This window comes from Trachurus trachurus, assembly GCF_905171665.1.
Source record: "Trachurus trachurus genome assembly, chromosome: 12".
In the NCBI taxonomy this organism is placed as follows: domain Eukaryota; kingdom Metazoa; phylum Chordata; class Actinopteri; order Carangiformes; family Carangidae; genus Trachurus; species Trachurus trachurus.
In genome coordinates, this window is record NC_139908.1 from 14,789,420 (window position 1) to 14,813,690 (window position 24,271).

Below are 24,271 nucleotides of genomic sequence, written 5' to 3' on the forward strand. Positions count from 1 at the left end.
CTTCCTTTCCCCTGATTAGAGTAACCCACACAACCTCAGCTAAGACCAAATCCAGATTCCTGCAATGAAACACAAATCTCCACAGGCTGTCTGGAAAGGCCACACATCTAAATTACATTTTTACCGCACAACACATCGGAGCTCAACACACTTCACACCACTTTCGTGCTCTGAATGCAGAAATGACCTTCTGCTGTATGTGATGGAGATTTTGATGTGTGTGTGTGTGTGGATCATGTATTCCTCTCTGTTTGCATATCTGTGTGCTTTCCCTTGCAGTTGCACTTACATACATTGTGTGCATGGTTTTGTTTGCATGTCTGCATGGTGTGCAAAGCCGTCTTTGTGAAGTCTCTGATGCTGAGTGTCCCCAGCAATGTGTAGGAGATAATGGCAGCAGACAGAGGCTAATGTACAGTCCTATAAACAGTAATGGATCCTGTGGGGATGCAGAACTGATAGTAAACGTGTAGGCCACCCTCATGGTATATTGCCTTTAATATGGCATTGTTGACACACAGCACAGTGCATGATAGGCAAGAATGTTTAGAGAAACAGCAGGAATATGACATGACTATATTAAAAAGACATTAGGAAAATACGAACCCGGCGCTGGCAGAGGCTCAGCACTGAGCTCCAGTCCTCTTGTCAGTACATGGAAGATCATTTTTGGATTTTAATAGTTTTAAATTATTCCAGTGTGTAGGAGATAGGATGGGATATGGTGCTGATTGTATCAGTCTTGCCTCCAGAACTGTGTCATTAATCTGAGCATAAATCCTTCATTCCTCCCCGTTATTAACACAATGGAAGAGAAACAGACAAAATACAAAAAAAAAAGCCTCTGGTAGCTGTCTTCTTTTTCCGTATTTCGTAGAGGACACTGGGCTTTTCATAGTCTCAGTGATTATGCTGGAAAAAAGTTATGATAATGTTTAGTGGAGTCAGGGACAATTGTGCTTGCATGACCAGAAACACCATTAATCATTCTGTCGAGAGGGGAGGGAGGCACGGCTGGAGAGGGGGATGCTTTGGAGGGGGGTCGGTGTAGGGGGCAGTGACAGTTTGGCAAGGTGATGTGAGCTGAACTACTAGCCTGTGGAGAACCCTCCCCAACCCCACACCTCCCTCCCTCCCTCCTCCCCCTCCTCCCTGTCTCCTCATTTCCCCTCCCCATATCGCACCATCTCCCCTCAGCGGCCACCAGTCTCTTTTTTCCTCTGTCACCTGCTTCCCTCTTACCAGTCGTGTTTTCATCCCGTCTATTAAGGCGCTGTGTTTACCCCCTGGTGTGTATCTCCTGGGTTCGACTGTCACTCACATGGCTGAGTGTCAGGCCACATGTCATGCAGAGATAGGATAAATTGAATTCTGAGGAGGAAATGTGTGTAACAATTGATATGTGGCCACAGTATATACACGCCTGGGATATATATAGATATCCACACGCATAGCCCAGGCCAAGCTGATTCTGATTTTGTGTGAAGAAGGCAACAGGAGAAGATGCAAGCAACTTTGAAAGAGGGTTCATTGTAGGGGCATGGATGGCAGGAGCTTGACTCACAAAGACTGCTCAACTGGCTGCTGTTTCACTAGGAGCGGTGACTGAAGTGACATCTGCATTCAAATGTACTCTAGTGCAGTGCACTGCTCAAAATGTGCCCATTGGGAGAGGATGGCTGCTTGCTCTGTGTAAATGCAGCCTACAGCTTTCTTGAGAGCATCACCCAAACAACTTCACACTCGACATCCAAGTCGTGTGTGTGTGTGTGCGTGCGTGCGTGCGTGGTTGTATGCGTGTGTGGTCAGTGGTGAGTTTAGTTATCCGCTGTGATTGCGTGACCAGAAAGTGCCGTCACAGTCGAGTTCCGCTGCAGAGGTCAGTGCTGCGAGAACCGTAGGTACTGGTCCGCAGAGATGTGGAGTGTGGAAGTGATACGGTCAGATGAGTCACCCTTCACCATATTCTTCACAACTGGGAGAGAGAGAGAGAGAGAGAGAGAGAGAGAGCCCTGTGTGGTGGACAGGACACCAAAGAGAACAGCGCGAGCTCTGTCTTGTAGGGGTGGGGCATTCTGCTGGCACAGTTTGGGTGCACTCGTCCCCAGAGAGAGAAGGGTCACTGCAAATCAATACAAAGTTGCTCTGAGTGACTCGTAGAATCAATGGTTGTAGATGGAAAGTCAGGGGGACCACCAGTTATAACAGTTTCCTCTGAGACAGACACGAATGCTTTTATAAAATGTCATGGCAATCCAGACAGTAGTCATTGAGGAGATGTTTCAGTCGGATTTACAAAGGTCAAACTGATGGTGGAAAAGCTAGGGGACGAGATAGGTCATAGTATTAATTGTCTATGATTTTTGATACAAAAAAAAACTCATGGATAGTCTGGACCAAAGTAGTGAACAGATTTTATTTGTCTTATGGAGCCTGTTAATGTAAAAACAATGATTGATGTGTATAAATTAGATTATTTTTTAGCTCATCTTCAGAATTCTCTGTTGCTATCAATGCAATTATGTGTGTTTATCGTTGTGTATATAGCTACGCTGTGCAGCCATCAGTTGTAACAATTTTGTGTAGTCAGACTTTTAGCTTTTCAGTGATTACCGACTAATTAGATCTGACAGTAAATGTCAGAGTAGCGGCTCTTCTTCAGAGCTGTCGAGTGAAAAGCTTTCATGTTTTAAATTCAGTTCAAGGATTACATGCTCCTTAATGGGATGAGAAAGATGTCCATACCCTTGATTCGTGAAACTATTTCGAAACCAATTAGATCAACTGGAAAAACACACAGCCATCAAACTAAAATTGACCTAAAATAATAGTGTGAAGTACAACTCATGTCCTACATGAAGCGTTGACATGTAATTACTCATCATTTCTGACGGTCGAAAACAATAAAAATATAATATATATATATATTTTAAAAGAGTTCCGTTTTTGGTAAGGCAGTTTTGAATGTCAAGTACGCTGCATGTAGCTCATATGGGCCGAGAAGGGGAAAAAAAAAAAAACTGTATCGTCTGTGGAATCCTGATATGAACTGGAAACAGCAGTGGTCATTCCTTTAACACAACCGCAGGGATAATTGGTTTTTAGGAAAACATCCCTCGGTAGATTTTCAAACGATCTCAAAGGTTCATCCCCGTGTGTGCGCTCTTTGATCTGTCAGCCTGATTTCCCTATGAAGTTTCCTCCTCGATATTGTGCGTCTGCATTCGTGTAAGCCGACTGAATAGACTACATGCTCCTAGGTGGGCATGCATGTGTGTTAGCGTGTGTATTATTTAATGACTGAAGGCCATGTGTGCAGGAGTGTGTAAGTGTGTGACATCAAGGGCTGAGGCTATAGACAGGAACCCCAGGGAGTTGCATCAGCTTGGCAGCCAGACACGGCACTATCTGATGTGATTGTCGTGTCTAATTTAACCTCACCTGTTTCAAATGAAACTCCCAGCATGAATATGGGAGTCACATTGGAAAAATTACAAACATATTAGAATATTTCTCTTTGTCTTCATTTCTCTTCCGCTCTTCGTTTTTCTACCTTTTCTCTCCGTCTCGTTTCTTGTTCTGGTTTACGAGTGAGGCTTCTGTGTCGGGCGTGTTTTAAACACCTGCTTTGAAAACAGAGATCAGTCGTGTGGAAAAGCCCAACAGAAGCCTTCAAGGGCTGTGGATCACAGGCAAAGTCAAATATTTGGGTATGGAGCAGTGGGGAGGTGCACAGAAGAAATCTTTTCATTCCCCCCCCCCAGATGAGGATTTCTGCAGCTGTCAGAATGCATCTTAGGGTTTTAGGGGAATGAGTCCCGGCAGGTGACAGGGTGAGATACACACACCAAAGAGGCTGATTACAATATCCCTCTGTTAGGCCATGTGGCTCACCATTGTTGTTGCAGGGAAATATCCCTGAATGTTTAACTTGATATTCCTTCTGTATATACTACTGTGTAGAAGAGAATATTTAGTCTGTATCAGCAGACATTTCTCTCCTTCCTGTGGCTTCTGTAGAGAACATAGACCTTTATAACAGTCAGTGGAAAACGAATTAGTTGGAAACTTACCAAAAAAAAAAAGTTAACAGAATAGGCCAGCTAGGATGACTCCAAAGCCAGTCCAGCTCCTTCTTCTCTATTCTTTGTGATACTTTCATTTGTATGCGGCCGTCAGGTTTATATTAATGACGATGATACCAGTACATCCTGAGAGCACAGATCCACTTTAAAGTGTTCCAAAGGTTACTGTAGATGTGAGTTATTATTGCTTTCTTATGTAACCTATGCTGCTGCAGCACCCGTTTCTCAATGTTTTATCTTAAAAAAACAACAACAAAAAAAACGTTTTTGCATTTTTCTATGAAAAACCTGTTGCTGTCAAGTGTTGCTCTCTTTATCTGAGGTCACTGATAAGACAAAGTACAGAATTATTCACATTCACATTTTTTTTTTGAATTGGAAATAACCTGAGTATCTTGAGTGCAAGAGAGACTTTTATCTAAATGCAAGCACCAAGAAGTCAAGGAATTCAGCAATCTCGAAATCTTGTGACTGGTGAAAGTGAGAACCTTGTCGAGGTTGGCAGCAACAATGAGACAACCATATCAGATCACCGAGGTGAAGAAAGAGCACCATTTTGCAAATGGTCATGAGATGAGGTAGTGATGCAAAAGAAGCTGATCACAGATAGCCAAGGCAAGCTGTTGCACATGATCTATTTCACCAGGCTACCATTTTCAACCAGCTGAATGAGCAGTATTAGGATTTATAACATCACTTTATCTCTCTATCTTTTTTCAAAACTTTGAACTTGACAAGACTGAGGCTTTGCCAAAAGAGCACTTTGGGCGTCTTTCAGGAAGTCCTGCGCATTTTCTGGGAAAAGCTCATCAGGGCAGCATGAAGAATGGTGGACTGAAGCATTTTAGCTCTCTATGGTAATTACAGCATATGTTAAATACTGACAAATAGAAGGTATGAAAGAGAACAATCTGCATCCCTACCGTATTGAGGAACCTTATTTCAGCTGCTTGTATCATCTGCAGCGAGGTTCAGTACGAAAACTGGGATAATTGGCTGAGTTTCTTTATGTCTGTTGCCTACTGTCATCTCTCTGCTCTAGTATTTTAGATATCTGCCACTGGGGAGTGTCAAAGAGATGTATGCTGTGTAGATGAGAGGAGGCAGACTCCACTTTGTAGACTGTGGAGCTATCGCTATCCATGGCTATTTATCTGCATTTCCCTGTGGGTGACAGGGAATGTGGCTGAGCTTGACTCCGGCTTAGCTCCGTCCTTGGAAGTGGAGGAGCAGCGGACAGGCTGGGAGTCAGACAGATGCCCTCAGCTTACCACAGATCATTAATGCATGAGGGAGATGGAGATGGGCAGTATCCTGTTCCACTGGAGAAAAGGTCACAGCCAGTGGAGACTGCGGAGGAAAGACAACATGAGTTGAGAGTGCAGGAAGATGCAAAGGATATAAGTAAGATAAGTAGAAGAGAGGTAGGGTAGAGAAGCGGACTACGAGGGAAAACTTGCAGTGTGTTGATGGTATGTGCATGCATGTGTTAGCATGTGACATGATTATACGTAGGAGATGGGGGACAGCAGTGTATTTGATTTACACTTTGAATCAATAACTACATTTACATGGACTACAGCAACCAACCTATTGATATACAGTACTCTATTCTAAACAATATGAAGCTGTTTACCGTGGTTATTAATAGTTCAACCATTCATATTTCCATTTATGTGGTATGGTACAGAGCCAAATCAACGAAGGAAGCTGGTCCCTCCACCCCAGTATTTAAACCATAGCTTTCTGTTGTGTTGTTTTGTGCTTGGTGTGTTCTTCATGCAAATTTATCACGATGCTGTGAGCAGTCCTTTTTATTGCTACAAATGAGGGTAGATTCCGGTGAAGCATGTACAAAGGTGAGTCCCCTGAGAAGGGCATGAACACAGGAGATTTGTACTTGACAGAGAAACAAAACAACTGAAGTGACACAGTTGCAAAGAGTCTGCAAAGATTATAACAAGATGGGACCGAATGATGCAGTGAGGGCTAAAATGTCCCGACAACGCTCCAAAAACTCTGGATCCTACTACTACACTTATAGTACCATATTGCAGCCCGTATGTTTAAATAAGTTTAGACAATCTGGTGATGAGTCATTCTAACAAATCTGATAAAAGACATGATGCAACTGTTTTCCGTATTGGCTGGGTAATACTTCCTGCCCCTAATAAATTGACTTTGACATGCCACACTGGTGGAGTGCACCTTTAATGTCGATGCGTTGCAGTCCCTGTAAACAGCTTCCTTAGCTATCCTCCACCTCTCTCCTCCTCCATCTCATGCTCCCTATAGGAGAGTGACAGTGATGAACCATTTTGTGATTGCAAACAGTTCCACACAATACACACAATATCCATTATTAAATTTTTTCCAATTTCCTCTTTCTCATTCAAATTTGCAGAGATGAGCATTTTAAGCCGATGGTGCGAATTTGTCTTGTACAGTAAGTGTGCACATTCCATGCAAGATGCTGGATTCCGCTCCGTTCAAGCGTGGCTGTGTAAATGGCTGTTGTGGCTGGGAGGTCGGGATGTTGTGGCTGGCTGTGCCCGTGTCTCCTCAGCCAGCCCCTCCGTGTCCGTGGGGGGCCTCAGCTTGCTTTCTGTTGCCGGACGGTGGAGGTAACGGGTGTGAGAGTGCAGGGGGGACAGGAAGGTGGGGGCGCATACTTGCTCCTCGTTGCCCCTCCATTATATCTGGTTGACCTATTTCAGCAGTGAGCAGCAGAGGTGGGGAGAAAACTGGGAGGGGTAGAGGGCAAAATCACAGGCTGACAGAAGTCCCCCGGTGAGTGGAGCTGGGTGTGTGATTCCCTAATGCAGTCACCCCCCACACTCGCACAAAACAAACACACACATACACATATACACTAGCTGCCTGTCATCCCGCCGAGCATCTCCTCCTCTTAACACATCCATTAACAGGTGTGAGATGTGTGCGTGTGTGTGTGCACGTATGAGGATACAAAGCGTATCTGAGTGGCTTTGTGTGTTTCCCTGTGTCTCTTACGTGTCAGACTATTAATCAATACGGCAATATTGAGTTTACAGTATACCATATATCTTGCAATATGCTCTCCTGTGATAGCGTCAGACTTTTCACAAATTGTATTGAGGGCTACTTACATAGAAAGCACCATTGTTATTTTTCTCCAATAGTTTGTTCAAGTTTTTGTGTGCCTATATGGCATTGCTCATATTTAGTAATAAAAGGCATCTTGATTGAAGGTTTATTTATAAATACAAAATTACTATTACAAAAGTATTAATTTACCAAGAACATGTCATGATACAGTACAATCATTCAGTCCTCATTATGCCTTGGTGGGAATCCATGGAAGGGCCACGTCCTAGTATTTGTGTGGCAGGACAAAGCAAAGTCTGCACCCAAGGCAAGTTTCCATCTTGCTTTTGCTTTTATGAATAGTTTAAACTAATATACTAATATAATACATTGTTTATTGTCTCTGTCTTCTGTCTGTTGAGTTGTGTTGTGTTTGTGTTTTTGTTTTCTTTAGCCCTCTCTACTTTCTTCTTTACTTGGCTGATGTAACAACAAAATGTCCCTGTTGTGGGATGAATAAAGTACATCTAATCTAATCTAATCTACACATTTTATTTCCACATATTAAATAAATAAATAAAAAGGGACAGTGAAATCTGATCGTAAGTGGTCGCTCAAGATATATTTGAGATGCACTCTGGTCAGAGGTGTGCACCGCCATCCATCTCCGCCACATATAGAAACAGTCCGGATATATCTGATGCACTGACGATAGCAGGTCTGACAGGGGTCACAGTGACAATATCTGTGTTTACGTGTGTGTGTAGACTTATGCCTTCATACGTCCGCTATCATCAGTGTTTATTACACCATAAAGATGCAGCACAATTACCGCACATACAACTGCGCCGCTTTGTTGTGGAGGCTTTCCCTCCCGTCCATTCAACCATGATTACAGTATGAGCCGAAGGCAGAAAAGGCAATAACAGCGAGCAGTGGCTATTTGGCTTAGCAAGGATGCAATCGATTGTCCAAGCTGGATATGGTGTAGTATGGACCCGCTGCTTGAGAGTCAGTGTGAATATGATACCCCCATCCGATGTGTAATAGCGGCTATGTTGTCATTTCTTTGCAAGCAGATATTACAGTGGAAAGGAAGTGTGTGAAATAGGCAGAGACAACAGCTTTCTTGTTGTTCTGGTTAAAGCCAGTAAAACAAGCCCAATATATTGATTGGTTAAATCTGTCTAGCATAAAGTATGAGGTTCTGGACTGGTGAATGTATTTATTCTATGGAATGAAATAAAAGTAGATCCTCAAATGTACCATGTGCATGCAAATTCACAGGTAAGTCAGCAGGTAGAGTCTTGACACACCCCAAAATAAAATAAAAAGCTGAGACCCTTCTGCAATTATACACCGTAGACACTGTACACTGCTACTGTAGCCTGTGTTGAAATTCCCCCTGAATGCTTACAAAGCCCTTTTCATTTTAGACGTGAGCCAAGCAAGCATCCTGGCTACCCTTGAATAAACATGCAGGAAGAAACAGTAGAGCTACCCAAATACAAGAGGAAAATTCGACACCACAAAACCATTGTGAGGCAGCCAAGCATGGTGCACGTCCTGCTGAATTCCTGTGCAGCTCAGCAAATATGCCTTATATGGCGAAATCGGTAATAAATAGGTATAGGTATTTCACTGTAACACGAATGAAGGCAGAGTGAGATGAATGTTTATGATTGTGTATGTGAGGTGAATATCAAGCGTTCTCAGAAATGCAGATACAGTATGAGGTGCTGCATTAATTATTGTTTTAATTCACCGGAAAATATGTCTGCAGCTAAACCAGCTCAGCCCGATGCATGTGTGCAAGGATGATAACTTGCTTCTCCACTGGCAGAATGCCTTATAATGTGCACGCCAAAACCCATAAGAGCAACCAGAAAAAGAAGGTACCTGTTGAAATGAATTTACATATGTACAGGCGGTGCATAGATCAGCTTTCAAGGGAGCAATCACAAGTAGAACCAACAATTAGGTTTGTGCTTAGTACAACAAAAGTGCAGTAGTAGTAAATCAACAGTAAATAGTGGCAGCTGTCAACATGCTGTGCAGTCTGGTGGGACTGAGTCTACTGATCAGCTGGTCAGGAGAGTTTGACAATGAGCCATGTTGGATCTTCCGGTAACAACAGCCACAGCGTCATCTGTGATCCTGCTGCAGTGAATTGTAGCAATACTGAGAACGGAAATGCTGTCATGTTATTATTTTTTTATTTTACTTTTTTTTTTCAGAATCCCATCCAATGCTCTCTAAAGTAAGTAAAGAATTAGCATGTTGTACAACAGAGAGCTTGTGTAACAGTATTAAGATTTTAACAGCATTACAGCCCTATCTAACACTTGAGCTGCTGGGCTCAGAGCGGCATAATAAATTGCTGGAAAAGTGGATAGAGTTTGTGTTTTGTGTGGATTTGTATTCTGCGGTGCCATGTGCATGTGTGCATATACAGTATATGTGTGTATGTGTGTGTGCATGTCATAACCTTTGGGGCCAGATATAGAGTGATGTCTATTAGCTGGCTATTGCGGCTGGAGTCTTGTTTTTATTATCAGCATCATAATGGTGGTGTGTGTGTGTGTGTGTGTGTGTATGCGTGTGTGTGTGTGCGTCTTTTGTAACATCACCTCCTGCTCTCCCTCTACTGATCCTGAGGCTAAGATTTATGATTCTGCATTACATCTGCCTTGTCACATTAATTCAGCCATCACACACAGACACATGTACACACAGGCAGTCACATACCTCACCCAGCCCACCGCAGACACACACCCACGGTTGCACCATCACAGCCTGCATTAGGCCATACACCTACGTTTGGTGTATCATGGCATGAAGTAAATACTGATCTCCTTATTTTCAATACACATCTGAAGCTTGAGCACATGGCTGCAGGTTCCTTTTATTCAGCTCACCAGTAAAGTTGGGAACACAACAGAGCGTACAGGTCTAGAGAGATAAGATATCGCAGAACTTCTGAAAGCTCTAATGTTTTCTCACCTTGCAATTTGATTGACGAGATGGCAGGTATGTGATTTAGCGGGCTGATGTGTGAGGGCTGTACATATCTATGTGTGCGCATGTATGTGTGTGTGTCTGTGTGAGTGTGTGTCTCAGGGGAATAAGCAGGCAGCCAGATTCAGTGACAGACATGGAGAATAGACTGTGTGCGCTCTGGGGACGGTGTCTCACACATTGTGACACACTTCAGTCTGTAGTGTCCTTCAGATGAAATGCTGCCAGGGATTTCATATGTGTGTGGAGGGGTTGGACGTCTGAGTGCTCCAGGATATACTGCATGTGCGAGGCGTGCATATGTGGGAAGTGTGTGCACATGTGTGGGGGTGGTATGTCCTCTTCTGCATAATGTCATTCTTGTACAGAGAAACACTACGAGTGACTGGATATCTGCCTTTTATTATTTTTATTTTATTTTTTTAAGCTGTCATTTGCACTGACAGTTCTTATTGTCATCATCCATCTACACATTCATCCTGATATGTCTCCTCAAGCACTGCACTGATGTATGAAAATTTGTAATTTAAACACGGGATTCTATCACTGCTCTGTGCATCAGGAAAAGAAAAATACTTTTTTTTTTTGCTGCTGTGACATGACATAAATGACACTATGAGAGTGTGAGTGAAGAACTGTAAAGCTGTGAGTTACACGGCTAAACAAAGAGCTAAAACTTGCTACGGAGCTCTGTAAAGTCGAGGAAAGCTGAAGATTCAGGGTGTAACAGTCGACAAGTTCATCAACACTAGCAACAACATTGTGGCATTGTTTTCACATTCTCATTTAATACCTTGTTATACTATATCTGCGATGATTTAATAAAAAGTACCAATATCAGTTTATTATTCTATTATTCCATTATGTCAATGTTGTACCTGTTTTCATCATCATTGCTGTAGAGTCCAGTGACATGCAGCTCATAGCAGCTGAATTTCTGGTTGGTGATCATTATCACTGAAATGCAAGCATATCATAATACAACACAGAACAAAAAGACATCCAAATGCGAACTTTCTTTTATTAAATTTTATGAATTTTAATTTTGCATGGCAACTTCAAGAGCTCTAGTCATGTTTTTTTGTGCACAGTGTTGCGAGAGTAATGTAGCAGAATGTAAGATGGGCTGTAATGCACACTTGAATATGCACAATGGAAATACTTACGGAAAGCATCAGCACTTGTACTGTACTTTACACCTCTGCAGCCTTGTGTAAGTAAAGCTGATAAATAGATTGGCAGCCTCCACTCTCACTTCTTTTCAGCATTGTAATTTGGCACAGAGAATGAATTAGTTATCATTCATTCTCTTTGATATTTAGCCCTCCTCCAGTTCGCAAAGTGATTACAATGGCGGTGAATGGCATAAGTAGTGGTGAGAGAATTTTCAAGCTGTCTCTTTGAATCTACTTCTTTGCCTCCCTCAGCATCAGCTCGAATCATACCCTGTAATGTAATGTAAAAAAAAAAATACACTGCTGTGCTGGTCAACCATTTTCGGCTTTTGTTTCACCATGAAGTGCCCTCTCCTTGAATATCTTGTGAAATATGAATGCAACAGTGTAAATATAATACTTAACAATTGTGGAGTGTTTTCTGCTGGTATAATAGTGATGTGGCCTACTGTGATTGTAGCTTTTTGGTATGATGATACTGTGTTCCTGTTGTCGTCTTACTCTTTGTATGTTTTGGATGCTCTGGTCTTTTGGCCTCTTGCTGGTGGCAGAACGGCTCTGCCCGCTGCTCTGAGCCAATTAGCCAAAGTAGAGGCAACGCATCAAGCTATTGGGCACAGTGAGGGGTCAAAGAGTAGGACACGTCTCCACTGACAAGAACCGCTCCACTCCATGGCCCACCGGTCGGTATGGCGCAGGGTGATGGCCCTGTCTGGCTATGGGCACCCAGGGGTGTGACAAGTGAATGGGCATGCCAGTTTGGGCTAAAAGGACCAGTCGTTATGACAGCAAGTGAAGTCAAGCAAGGGGCTTCTGCATGCGATGGCTGCCTTAAAACTGTATTAAAGTGTTTGTGCATCATTGAATCTGTGTGTTCGGCCGGCAGTGGGTGGGCGGGGCAGGGAAGCATGACACATATTCATATTGACACCTGTCATTGAAGCTATGAAGCATAAAGGCAGCAAATATTAAAACCCACATGGAGGTAATTGGGGTTTGTCTTGTACTGTCTGTGTTTGAAGCCTTGTTGCACCTCTTTGGAAGGTGTTAAGGTTGGACCCCCTCCCCTTACAGCTCCTCCTTTACACCATTTCCCCCTCTTGTCTCTCCGGTGGACTCTGCTCAGAGACTGATGTCTGTGCCGTCCCGCACCGCACCGTAAATTAGTCCCGGGTGGTGACATGGTGCTTGCTGGGTAATTTGGACAATGGGGCGTTTGACAGCTCACCCATCACAGCTACAGCGCCCCAGGGAGCCACTACTCCTCCTGAGCTTTTCTCTCTCTCTCCTTGCTCTCCTCTCCTCTCTCCTCTCTTGGTGCTGATGGAGTGACTCTCTAAGTAGCAGCATCATTCTCCGATCAACCACCAAAATGGCTTTTCATCCAAGAGGGAGCAAATGGGAGGGAGGAAGGGAGGAGGAGGGGAGTGAATGGGAATATACAGCACAGGCAGAACGTCGGAAAACCATAACTGCTGGAGAGTGAGCTGAGAAACATTTATAAAAGCTGTAGAAAAACAGAGATTGTGACGCATGTGAGAAAGGTGCGGGGAAAGAAACCGATAACAGATTTATTTCACTTCAAGCCTCTTCAGTGATGTAAAACTAACTAGTATACATACTGTATGAACACAGTGTAACAGACAACGTTAGAAACATGTTAAACAGATGAATGCTTTGTAAGTCCCATTGATAAATACTTTGTGCATCAAAGCAGCGTGACCTTTGCTCTGAGAAGAAAGGTTCCCACATACAGTAACCTGCTTATTGACCTTTCTCTCTCAGTTAGTGACATAACATGCTTCTTATTCTTCTGTGTTTATGTTACTGTGTTACTGTGTGTGATCTTATGAAATAGTACAATGCATAGTCTCTTGAACGTTTGAACACAAGCAAGATCGCTCAGTATTATTTTCTTATACTTTCTGTTATTCCCATTAGGGTTAGGGTTATCCCATTATCACTCTGGATCTTTTAATTACAAAACTGCTAAATTAGTTAGCTAGTTATTTTTCATTTAATGTCTTTTTTTTTCTTTCTTTTTTTTGCATTCTCCATTTTGTTCTTAAATATTACTGGAATAAATTTGTTTTCAAGAGAACTGTGATTGTTGAGGTGGCAAGAAGCACAGCAACATTTAAACATGTGACAATGACCAAGAAAAAAAAATTCTCAATGAAAATTCATTTAAACTTTTATAAACCTGTGTATTTTTGGGAGGATGAAAATTTGTGAGGATTTGAAATGATGAGCCTTAATTACCATGATACTTTGACCTTGCCTTTCCTGGCACTGTGATGTGGGTGGACAGACAGTGGCCAAGGCCTAGCATGACCCTGGCAACCACCAGCTGCCTCCTGCCAGAGTGTAGCCTGAGAAGGCTGAGTGAAGGTCAGGGATAAGGACCAGAGAGAACATGTAAACACCGCCAACCAGTAAGAGATGACTGGATGTGCAAAGACAGGAAGAGAGGAGGAAGACCGTGCTCTGATTACACAACATAATGGCTGCTTTTACTGTGTGTTTTGTTTTTTTGATATTGGATTCTCCTCTCTTTTCTCCACCTAATAAGCTAAAATGGGGATCAGTGGAAGGGAGAAAGGAAAACACAGGGTACAATTTACCGCGTGAATGTCCATTTCCTATTAGATAGATTTTTTTTTTTACCGCTTATCTCCAGACCTTCTCCTCAGTAATACAACCGCTTTCCTTCCAGCTGTGTGTTTGCACTTTACTGCAGTGGGCTAAATCATTTTGTGCAGGTTCATTTTTCCAATTACCACACATCCTCTGGTAAAGATAAGGCCCATGAATTGGACCTTTCTATAACGTCCAGATTGAATTATTCATTTGGTTTATTTAGCTGCTTTAGTGTGCATGAGCCCTCTTCAGGTCATTGGAGAATCTGGCCCGCACTGGAATGACTGTGAGCCGTGAACTGATTGGGAGGTTAATGTTGTAACCGTCTGACTTTTAACTTTAGGGAATGTCTGCTTGTTTTTCTTAACTACTCCTCCCCTGCTAGGTTTTGAGATGGCAGGATTCCCGAGAGATGAAATATGAGTGTGCTTAGCACGCCCCAGCAGTGAAGCTCAGATAGGACAGGGCAAGGGAGGGGGGTCACTGGAACCCAACAGTAATCAATAAATACCTGCTGCAGCCAAGCGTTAGATAGGGCCCTGCAGACAATGTGTGCAGACACATTAGTGTATATAAAGCACTCGGCTGGAAAGAGACATTTGGAGTAGAGGGAAGCCTGTGCTCATTTTGCCTGTTTCTCGTGAAGCTTCTAAAGGATTGTGCTTTTAAAACAACAGCCATACATATTGATTTAAGCCATCGGGATGTATGGGGTCTTTACTTAATCCAATACTAACAAGTATTGACTGGGGAAAGTCATTACCATTGATTTATGTTCACTCAATATAATGGGTAGGTGTGCTCAAAGCTCATTTATAGGTAGATCTGATTGACAGTCTATTTATCCTGCTTCAATTGACATGACAGCTGAGTGGTTTATTATTCTGCTTGACCACTCAGCTGAAAACCACCTCTTGTCCTTCCCCATGGCAGCATAGCAAAAACATCTCCCAGTAAAACTCCCTGTTGTCTAGCTATCTGGCCAGCCACTTACAGGGCATTGTCTCTATTTGGAGCAGGGATGAGGAGGATGAGTGGGAAGAAAAGTGAAAGCGAGAAGGAAAGAGAGGAGGGTGAAGAGGATAAATAGGAATAAAACAGGAATGAAGAGGGAGAAGATTTATGCCAGTGTTCATCCTTGTTCATGCTTGACTCTCCCCTGATGGAAGGGAAACATTGGCCCCAGTGATACAGTGCTTTCCCTGGGACAATAAATCTGCTTGAGCACAGATAGAATAGAGAGAGCTTATCTTGCACAGTGGTGTCAGTGGCCAGCATTCAAAAGCGGTTATCACAGACATATACAATATATGATATAAGAAATACAGTCTTAAGAATATTCAGCAGAGGCGTGCAGCACGGGGAAGACAGATGATAGATCCCTACAGCTTACATAGCGTGTGTAGGGTATAACCTAAAAGCACCGTAGAGATGACATTTCTATCTTTTTAATTTAAAGTCAACAATGTGCCTTTAAAGTTGCATTTATCAGCCAACCATGTTATGCAACAACCCAAGTACTGATATTGGTATTTGTTAATTGTTAAAAGATTTTTAAGACAGATAGTAGTAGATCATACTGTAGGTGATAAAATGATGTTAGATGACCTGATTCTTTCTTTCTTTTCTTTTTTTTAAATAAAAACTGGAGTTATACTGTAGACCTTGTGTCATAGTGGACAACCAGGTCCTGTGTAACCATGGTTTCCATTGTCTCATTATGGTTATGTCAGTCTTGCATTGACAGCCTTGACAGGAGAATTGTGCTATTATAAAAGGTCTCCAAGCAAAGTATGTGGCACATTCTTTACATTCATATGTTCTCTAGTAGGTGTCTTTACTTCACCTTTGTGGTCCGGCTCCATCACTGATGCCATGAAAACGAACCATGCAGTATCTTTACAGTGTCTTTAACAGTGTTGGCATATCAAATATTGGAGGTATAGCCTTCCTAAGCCAGACATACGGCTTTATGCTTAGATAAACTTGGATGAATCTGTGATCTTCAATGTGACACTAGAGATGGGTTCACCATGTTAGTGAATCCTAAGTGCGTAATAATCTGGTCTCATGTGCCTTGCTGTTAAATGCTTCTTCCCCTCACTCTGGAGCCATGTAGGGAGATTTACCGATATCCCTCTATGTCTAGTGTTGGCAGGTTTCCAGAGGATCTCTCATGGAGAATCGACTTTGGCTCCTGGTGACATATAATGTCAGCGTGTAAAATCACACAGACCATTTATGGTCTTAAAGAATTTGTGAAAAGATGATAGAGGAGCTGCTGTAGGCCGGGTCAAAGTCATCGCGGTCTGGACACTGACTCGACGTCTAATGTATTCCGGGCGTCCTGTCATCAGTTTTCACTGTTCTCAGCACAATAGACCTCATTAATGTGACTAATGAAATGATGGTCCAGTAATGGAGGCGTACTGATTGCAGAGTCGGGGAGTATTAATGCTTTGAGAGGTATAACTGCAGCTTCTTTCAAGGTGTGCTTGAACTACATTTGCCAGACGATTCTTGATAAAACCAGCTTGTGCTCATTTCCAGTGGGAACTATTGATGTAGTCATTATGCCCCTGTGGTGTCCAAGATTCAGTGAGGTGATGGTTACCCAGACAACGTTAAAGGAAAATATTGTCAATACCAACTTGTAGCAGAAACAAGGAACACAGGAAACGCACACTTCTGCTAATTGGACAGGTCGTTTTAGTCTTGGTGAGTTGTTTATCCCACACTGAGAAGCTGCAGGGAGCAAACGCTATAACCTGATGCAAATTTCTGCATGTGTGTATGTTGTGTGTTTGGAGTGGGAGTTGCGCACTTCTCTATGCAACAGTTTATATATTTATGTAACACTGATATTCTTTTTTTAGCTCACGATGAGCCTCTTTGTATTCGTCTTTGAGGTGTGTGTCTTATCTCTGACACTGTGTGTTGATGTGAGCCTGTGCCAGGGTTATGAGACTGGCTTGACTTTGATTTGCTCGTGTCCAAAATGTAATCATCCCTTAATATTGCTCCACTCCCACAGCTATTGGAGTTGACTCAAACCAAAGAGGGGCTGATTGCCAAGACCCTCTCATACCTCCCTTCACTCCCACTTGCTAAGCTTGGATTAATTAGATTATTTCTGATCCCTTTTTAATTTGCTTCTTTTTTTTCTCCAAATCATTTCCCCCCCTACCTGATGAATTCACTGACAATGCAAGAAGGCGCATTTCATCATTAACTTTATTTTGAGAGCAATGTGGAGCTCATTTATCTTTAAAACTTTTTATGTAGTTGGGATGTGGAACTGATATAATATTCAACTAATATTCAATTTGAGTCTTAAAATATTCACTAATAAGAGTTACAATGAATTAGGAAAACTCACCCCAATTACAGAGCAAAATACAGTTTGAACAAAAGTGCTTGGAGGACATATTTCATTAAATGTTAAACACTTAATGTGCAGGCAATTCAGAAATGTTCTGATTAAAATCAAGCCACAGAATTACAAATGCTCTGAAAAATCCATAATGCTTATCAAACAGTGGAGGCATGCCATATTAATGTTCATTTTAAAGGGATATGACACTGAAAAAGAGGGAGAATTATTTCATAATGCATATTTGATATGCTTAAGTATGGTAATATTTCTACGCACTTGTTGAGTAATAGGCTTGTTATTACACACACACCGTGGCTGTGTGTTTCCACGGAGATTGCATCATGCAGAACATGGCGGCGCCTAAACCTCTAAACTATTTCATTATGAACCGTTGGAGTTGGTGCGAGGGGGAGCCAGAAAAAAGTGATGTTTCTCTTTGAGCTTCTGCATGCTTTCAGTATTCTGTTCACCAGGGAGGGAGATGCTGGCATGTTTGGTGGGTGGGTGGGTGGGTGGGTGGGGGCTGCAGCATGATTGGTAAGAGTCGGGGTCTTTCATTTTTGTCATGTGGCTTGTTTTTTCATTTCTGGGCTGATTTTTCACTGGAGGGCTAGTTCCATTCACTTGAATGTATTATTTCTCGCACTGAGGAAGTTTATGAATTCGAATATCTGTGAGCAAGTTTGTGTGTGCTCCTGTGCGCATTAATGCATGCGCGGGTGTATGTGTGTGTGTGCGTGTGTGTGAGCATGCAAGACGCACGTCGCTATGTGTGTAAGGGAGCCACGCTTTCATGGCTGTTTCAGATCTCTCTCTGCCTCACAGTTCGACAGAGCGAGGGAGCCAGGAGGGAGAGAAAGAGATGGAGAGATAATGGGAATGGAGGGTGAAAGAAGGCTAACACAATCTTTAATGAGTTTCCTTGGTTTCTGGGTCAGGGTCCCCTGGCTGAGGATGTGGGTGGACTGAGGACTATGGAGCAGAAAAGAACAGACTTAGCCAAGGTCTGCTGAAATAGACTTCTACATTAAAGAGTCATCACCTACATGAAGACATAAAGGATGAAAAGCTTGACACTGTTTCAAAGTTTTTTTCTTGTTTTGACAGCAAAAGATGAAAGTTGATGGACTAAAGCTCTTGTTCCAGCTTTTTGTTGCACCCACACAAAATGTGTAAAAGAAGCAGTTTCTCTTAAAGGTCAGAAGTCACTTGAGGATTTACTGTGTCTAGTCAATTAGCAGCAGATTAGGAGAAAGTGAAGCAAGTTTATACTCTTCATGCTTAAAAAGCGCACTCACACAGGCACACAAATTATACCGCCATCGTACGTCTTTCATAACACAACACAGACGAATCCCTCCCTCTCCCTGTGGTGAGGACGGCTTTGGTCATTTTCTGATTGGCTCCCCATGCCCTTTCATTTCCTAGCAATCAACTTCAATCTGTGGCAGGTATGGAGGGAGAGATAACATTAGAGAGACATCATGGGGAGATATCTGCTCAGCCGAGACATTATTTAGTGCTCTCAAAGCATCCAGGAGGCAACCTCTGTCAGACAACAAGGCTCCAGCATGTCCACACAGGACAGTGAGGCGGGTAGATAGAAGGACATGGAAGAATTACTGATGGGCTGATAAACTCCTCTGTTATCCAAACAGTCTGCTTCGCTGTTTCTGTCATCCTGTGCTATGTTTCTGTCTGTCTGCCCAACTCCATTTCAGTGGCTCAATCTACGTCTGCCTGGCTGAGTTACTCTCACCGTCTGTCTCTGTTCTTCCTCCTCCCTCGTTCTCTCTCTCTCTTTCTCTCTCTCACCTTCTGTTTCCCCACTGTATCTCTGTCTCTATTACTCTGCCTTCTATCCTTCACACTTGTGAATAATTGATGTCTACCGGTTCGATGGTAAGAATAGAACAGTTCTGGAGGTGACAAATGGGGTGGCGAATAGGCCTCATCCTCCTCTCTTCAAAGAGTTAGAAAGTTAGCCGTGCTCGCTCGTGGGCGTGTGTGCCCATGTATTTGTGTGCTTGCGATGTTTTGTGCCAGTGCGAGCGTTTGTTTCGCGCTTGTGTGCGAGCGGGGTGCGCGCACGCATGCAGTTGTGTGTATGTGATTTAAGACAGGGAGATGAAAGGGAGTTGTAATTACAGGGAAGCGTATCTGTCTACTGCAGAAGTATCCGAGGAATGGCACAAACTGGGCCAAAAGCCTGAGGTCATTAGATCTGCTGCATGTGTGTGTGCACGCGTGTCAGTGTCTGTGAGCTTGTGAGGGGGTGTGTGTGTGAGAGAGAGAGAGAGAGAGAGAGAGAGAGAGAGAGAGAGAGACAAAAGTAAAGAGACAGAGAGAGAGAGTGAGAGAGAGAATCTGGGAGACAGAGAGAGATCAGCTTATAACTTTAGTTCCTCAGAGTCAACCTCTGAACCCTGCTTCTCATTATTGGCTCTGCCTCTCCGTCGTTTCTCAGCAGTAGCTGGTTGTGGTTAGACCGAGCAAGGCCTGGTTTCTGTAAATCCATGCAGCCTTATTGCCTGCAAGGAATCCCAGAATTTCCTGCTCTCCAAAATACACTTGTGTAAACATTCCACAATATCAAATGATAGGGATTTCACTGTGTGCTGTGAGAATGGATAATCCCATGCAAAGACTGTGGTTATAATACACTGTCCCACTGTCTCTTGTCTGCTTCCCCCCTCTCTCTCTCCCAACCCCATCTTCTTTTCTCTCTCTCTTTTTTGCTTTCTTTCTGGGGCTTTCTGCCTCCCTTCATCTTTTCTTTCATCTGTGCCTGTGTCCCTTCCTCCGTCCCTGCCTCCCTCCATCCCTGCCCCCCTATCTCTCTCTCTCTTCACAGTTGACGATGACTTCATTGGTCTCGGTGAGCTGCCGGAAACCTTCCCTTCAGACCCCCCAGAGCCGCTGCCTGTGTTTTTGATGGAACCAGAGGAGGCTTACATTGTCAAGAACAAGCCAGTCAATTTATACTGCAAGGCCACACCCGCCACCCAGATCTACTTCAAGTGCAACAGCGAGTGGGTTCACCAGAAGGAGCACACAGTGGAGGAGCGGGTTGACGAGAACTCTGGTCAGTGAACACAACACGAACATTCACCCCAACCTTCACCCTATTCCTTGGGATCTCACACTTCCTGTATATCATCAATGTTGTATTGTATATTCATCATTTTGTATGTGGACGGGTTGATCAAAGCACACGTCCACATACAATTTGATCACTAGAATGTGTTTACGGACACATAATGGCTTGTGTGCTTATCAATTGTACATGGCATCACCTTATTTGCAGAAATGAAAATGTCTCAGTGAGGACATTTTTTCCTTTTGGCACACTAGCACCATCATTTCTGAGGTGTGTGTGTGTGTGTCTGTATGCCTTTAAGTGTGTAGGTGTGTGTTTATGTACATGTTTGTGAGCATCGAGAGGAAGTGAAGGTAGTGAAGCTCCAGCAGGGTTGTTTTCGACAGAATTCGGCCCCTGAAGGCACCGGAGCCATTACACACAACAGCCCAGCACTGATTGGCTGCATTCAGCTGCTGTATTGGAAATTGAGTTCTTTCTGTCGCCCACAGGTACCAATCACATCGCATTTACCCTTTTCATCCCACTGTTTTGCCACACAAGTCTGCATTGTCACACACACACACACATATACACGCACACACTGACAGCTGCTCCTCCACTTAAATGTGAGTGCTCGGGCACACACTTACATATACTTCAGCAACCAAACATTCCCTTACATGTTGTATGTCGTGTATTTAATAAAAAAAAAACCTCTCAAGTGCTGTTTCAATGGGAAGCAGCACTAAAGACAGCAGCCAGCTCAGGAACAAGATACAAAAGCAGATACACAGACAGAGAGGGAATGCTGCAACCAGCACAACAAACATAAATGGAGTATTGAAAAAACAACCTGAATCGCAACCTGAAATCATTTCATTTCGACCTAGTATACTTGAGGAAAAGTACGCAGATCTGAGGATGCGTTTCATAGTTCTGATTATGACAAAGCAGAAGGCTAAGGTAGCAGCGGCTCTTAGCCTTTGTGTCGGAAGGTTTTGTGCTAAAAGCATCAACATGGAAAACAACCCACATATCAAACACACACCCACTCTACACAGCCATATCCACAGGCTATTTACTGCACAGATATTCATTCATTTATGCTCTTGCACCCCCACCCCCACCACCACCACCACCACCAATACACACACACACACAAACATACACACAGCACCACTGGAGCCCAGTGGAGTTGTGTGTTGTGCAGCCTCTCTCAGCCCACTCCATTGCTCTCTGATTTCCCCAGATTGACAGAAAAGGAACACCGATAGAAAGTGGCCGGCCTGGTCAATACCACTGAGTGTAGCCTGAAGAAATTTGATCTCTCCCTCTATACCCTCCTCATCCCCTCCCCCTTTGTGTCTTTTTTTTCCTCTCGTCCTCTCTCTGTGTCTCACTTTCATGTTGGCGAGGACTTAAGATCTTATGAAAATAAGACGAAATGAGAGATAATGAGATTAAGAGAGTGCGAGAGACGGAGAGAGAGTGAGAGCAAGCACAGAAACTGAAGATGTTCGTGTTCATCTGTTCTATCCTCATCCAGATGTTCGACTCCTGTGACAACCAAGGTGCTGACTACCAAATACTGTACAGTACATGCACAGGAACGGCCTTGTAGAGTTTGCGTGTGTGCTTTTGGCTTTTAAAATAGAATAGTGGCTTCTGAAAGTGTTGTTTGCTTTAGTCAATTATCACCGGTCGAGCCGGAGCAAGCCGCATATTAGTTAATTAGGAAGCACTGCATGTAAACAAGGGGGTTCAGTTATTTGTTGTGTAAATGCACCTGTACTGCAGATTTGGTGAGTCACTGTTGTGTAAAAATCTACACAACGAAAAACAAACTAACACCCCGGGCAACTCTAAAAAGGCGAGATGAAAAGCTGAAGAGGCACAAGTAAGAGTTTGGATACAAGGAAACCTTCATGTGACTGGACATCCCTTGGAGCACAATGAAAGTAGTCATAAGAAGTAGCAAAAGTATGGCACAGAGTTCGAGTCGCCCAGGGGAAAACTAGTGAGGAAAGCCACCAATAAGCCTATGACAGTTCTGAGGGTGCTACAATCTTTAAAAGCTCAGACTGGACAGAAAGTACATACAACAGCAGCTGTCTGAGTGCTTTGCTGGTCGCAACTTTATTGCTCTTAAAACAACACACTTATGACATCTTGGCTGCAGTTTGCCCGGAGGCATGTGGGAGATTCAAGTCAGCTGTAAGATCGTTGTATGATGTGACGAGAGCAAAATTGAGCTTTTTGGCCGATCAAGCTGAGTCCAGATGTCAGCCCAAGTGAGTATTTGGTGCTGGACTTGAAAAACACCATTAACTCACAACCCCCTTATCTCTGTATATAACAGAGCCTGAACAGTTTTGTGGAGGAAAAATGGCTTTGTCAAGATGTGCAAAGCTAATACAGACCTGCCCGTGCAGAATTACAGGCTGCTGTTGCTGCCAAAGTTGCATCTACTAAATACTGACCTGGAGGAGTTTCATACGGTAGTTTATGCAGTCAATTATTTTGCCTTTTTATAATTAAATAAACATGAAAGGGTCTTTTCCTGTTGATCAGCATCACATTAATCTGATTTACCACAATAAAACATGAAAAGTTTCAAAGGGGTTTCATTCTTTTTATGACACAAACAACAGTAAAAGTGTCTTGAAAATAACTCCCAGTCAAGAGCTTAATTTGTGCACCATGAGTTGCAGTGTAATCAGCAAAATGACTGATTCACTGATAGCACCTACAGTACTGTACACAATGGCTTTTCAGGCACCCATGCTGGTACTGAATGTGTACTTACCACATGGGTGCCACATGTGACAGTGAAAATACCCCTCAAAAGTACGTATAGCACATTAGAACTGATTACCGTCTCAGGAAGTAGAATTGGACATTATCATTTCCTAAGGAGCAGGTGATTACGCACAGAAAATAATAGAGCTTTTGATTGCATGTGATTATCCTTTGAACAGAAGGTCGGTTAACACAATAAAAAATCAGAAAAAGGAAGTGCTGCTCCCAGAAAAGAACTCAAACAATGAACAAAAAAAAAAAAGTTTTATTCACACTGTCACCTGTGCCTGCATGTGTAAAAGAGTTCCTGCTAAAGTTCAGCTTATTTTACCGCTGCGATGTGATATGAAAGAAGGCAAAGATTCAGATCATGTGCAGGAAATGTCACTTAACGGGAAGCAAGAATGAAAAGGCAATGATTGGGTGCAAGACGTGATGACAGCGTCACATATTCATCCTGCCGTCGCCTGAATACCGTAGCGTTTTACCTCCTCGTGTTGCAGGTTGTGGTCTCTCATGAGCAAGAGGAGCATTGATCAGAGCAAATGAGCAGCAAATTAATTATGAGTAGGAAAAGGCAGTGTAATATACACTGGAGACAGCTTGTCACTCTCTCTGAGATATGAGTGAGAAGATCAAGCAGGAGTACTCTCCATCTGGCCAGATATCAGAGCGCTTATACCCTCCCTCCTCCTCCAGCTCTCCTTCAATGACCAATGCCTCTTCTTCTGCCTGACTGGTCTGATCAATAACCTTAGTCGGTGCTAACTCCAAAGATCTAGGCTAGCTCACTTTAATTACCACATTAATAATGAATCATCTCCAATGAGGCGCCCTACTTCAACCAGCTATTAATGGGACATATTGTAGAATAATTTCTGCAGCTAATGGCCACATTGACGGCTGTGAAGTAGCCCCTCGATCGTCACTGACCCTGACACGGCCCCTCGTGGTTTGTTTAGTTGTTATCATTGTTATGCTGTACAGTGTATTAAAGGCTACCACTGCAAACACATGAAGTCACTGTATG

General features: G+C 43.1%; 2 protein-coding genes across 2 annotated transcripts in view; both read left to right on the forward strand.

Moving 5' to 3' along the window:
• unc5cb (unc-5 netrin receptor Cb) overlaps window positions 1-24,271 on the forward strand; it is a gene marked incomplete at its 5' end in the record, with an annotated part of 106,747 nt that overhangs the window by 41,127 nt on the left and 41,349 nt on the right. Inside the window, one exon of the mRNA XM_083984188.1 lies at window positions 20,215-20,445. Within this exon, the coding sequence (XP_083840314.1) occupies window positions 20,215-20,445 (231 nt within the window). The remainder of the gene's footprint in view (window positions 1-20,214; window positions 20,446-24,271) is intronic.
• Window positions 5,926-24,271, forward strand: part of zmat5 (zinc finger, matrin-type 5) — a 346,127-nt gene continuing 327,781 nt past the window's right edge. Inside the window, exon 1 of the mRNA XM_083984189.1 lies at window positions 5,926-5,936. The gene's annotated coding sequence lies outside the window, so the exon portion shown is untranslated. The remainder of the gene's footprint in view (window positions 5,937-24,271) is intronic.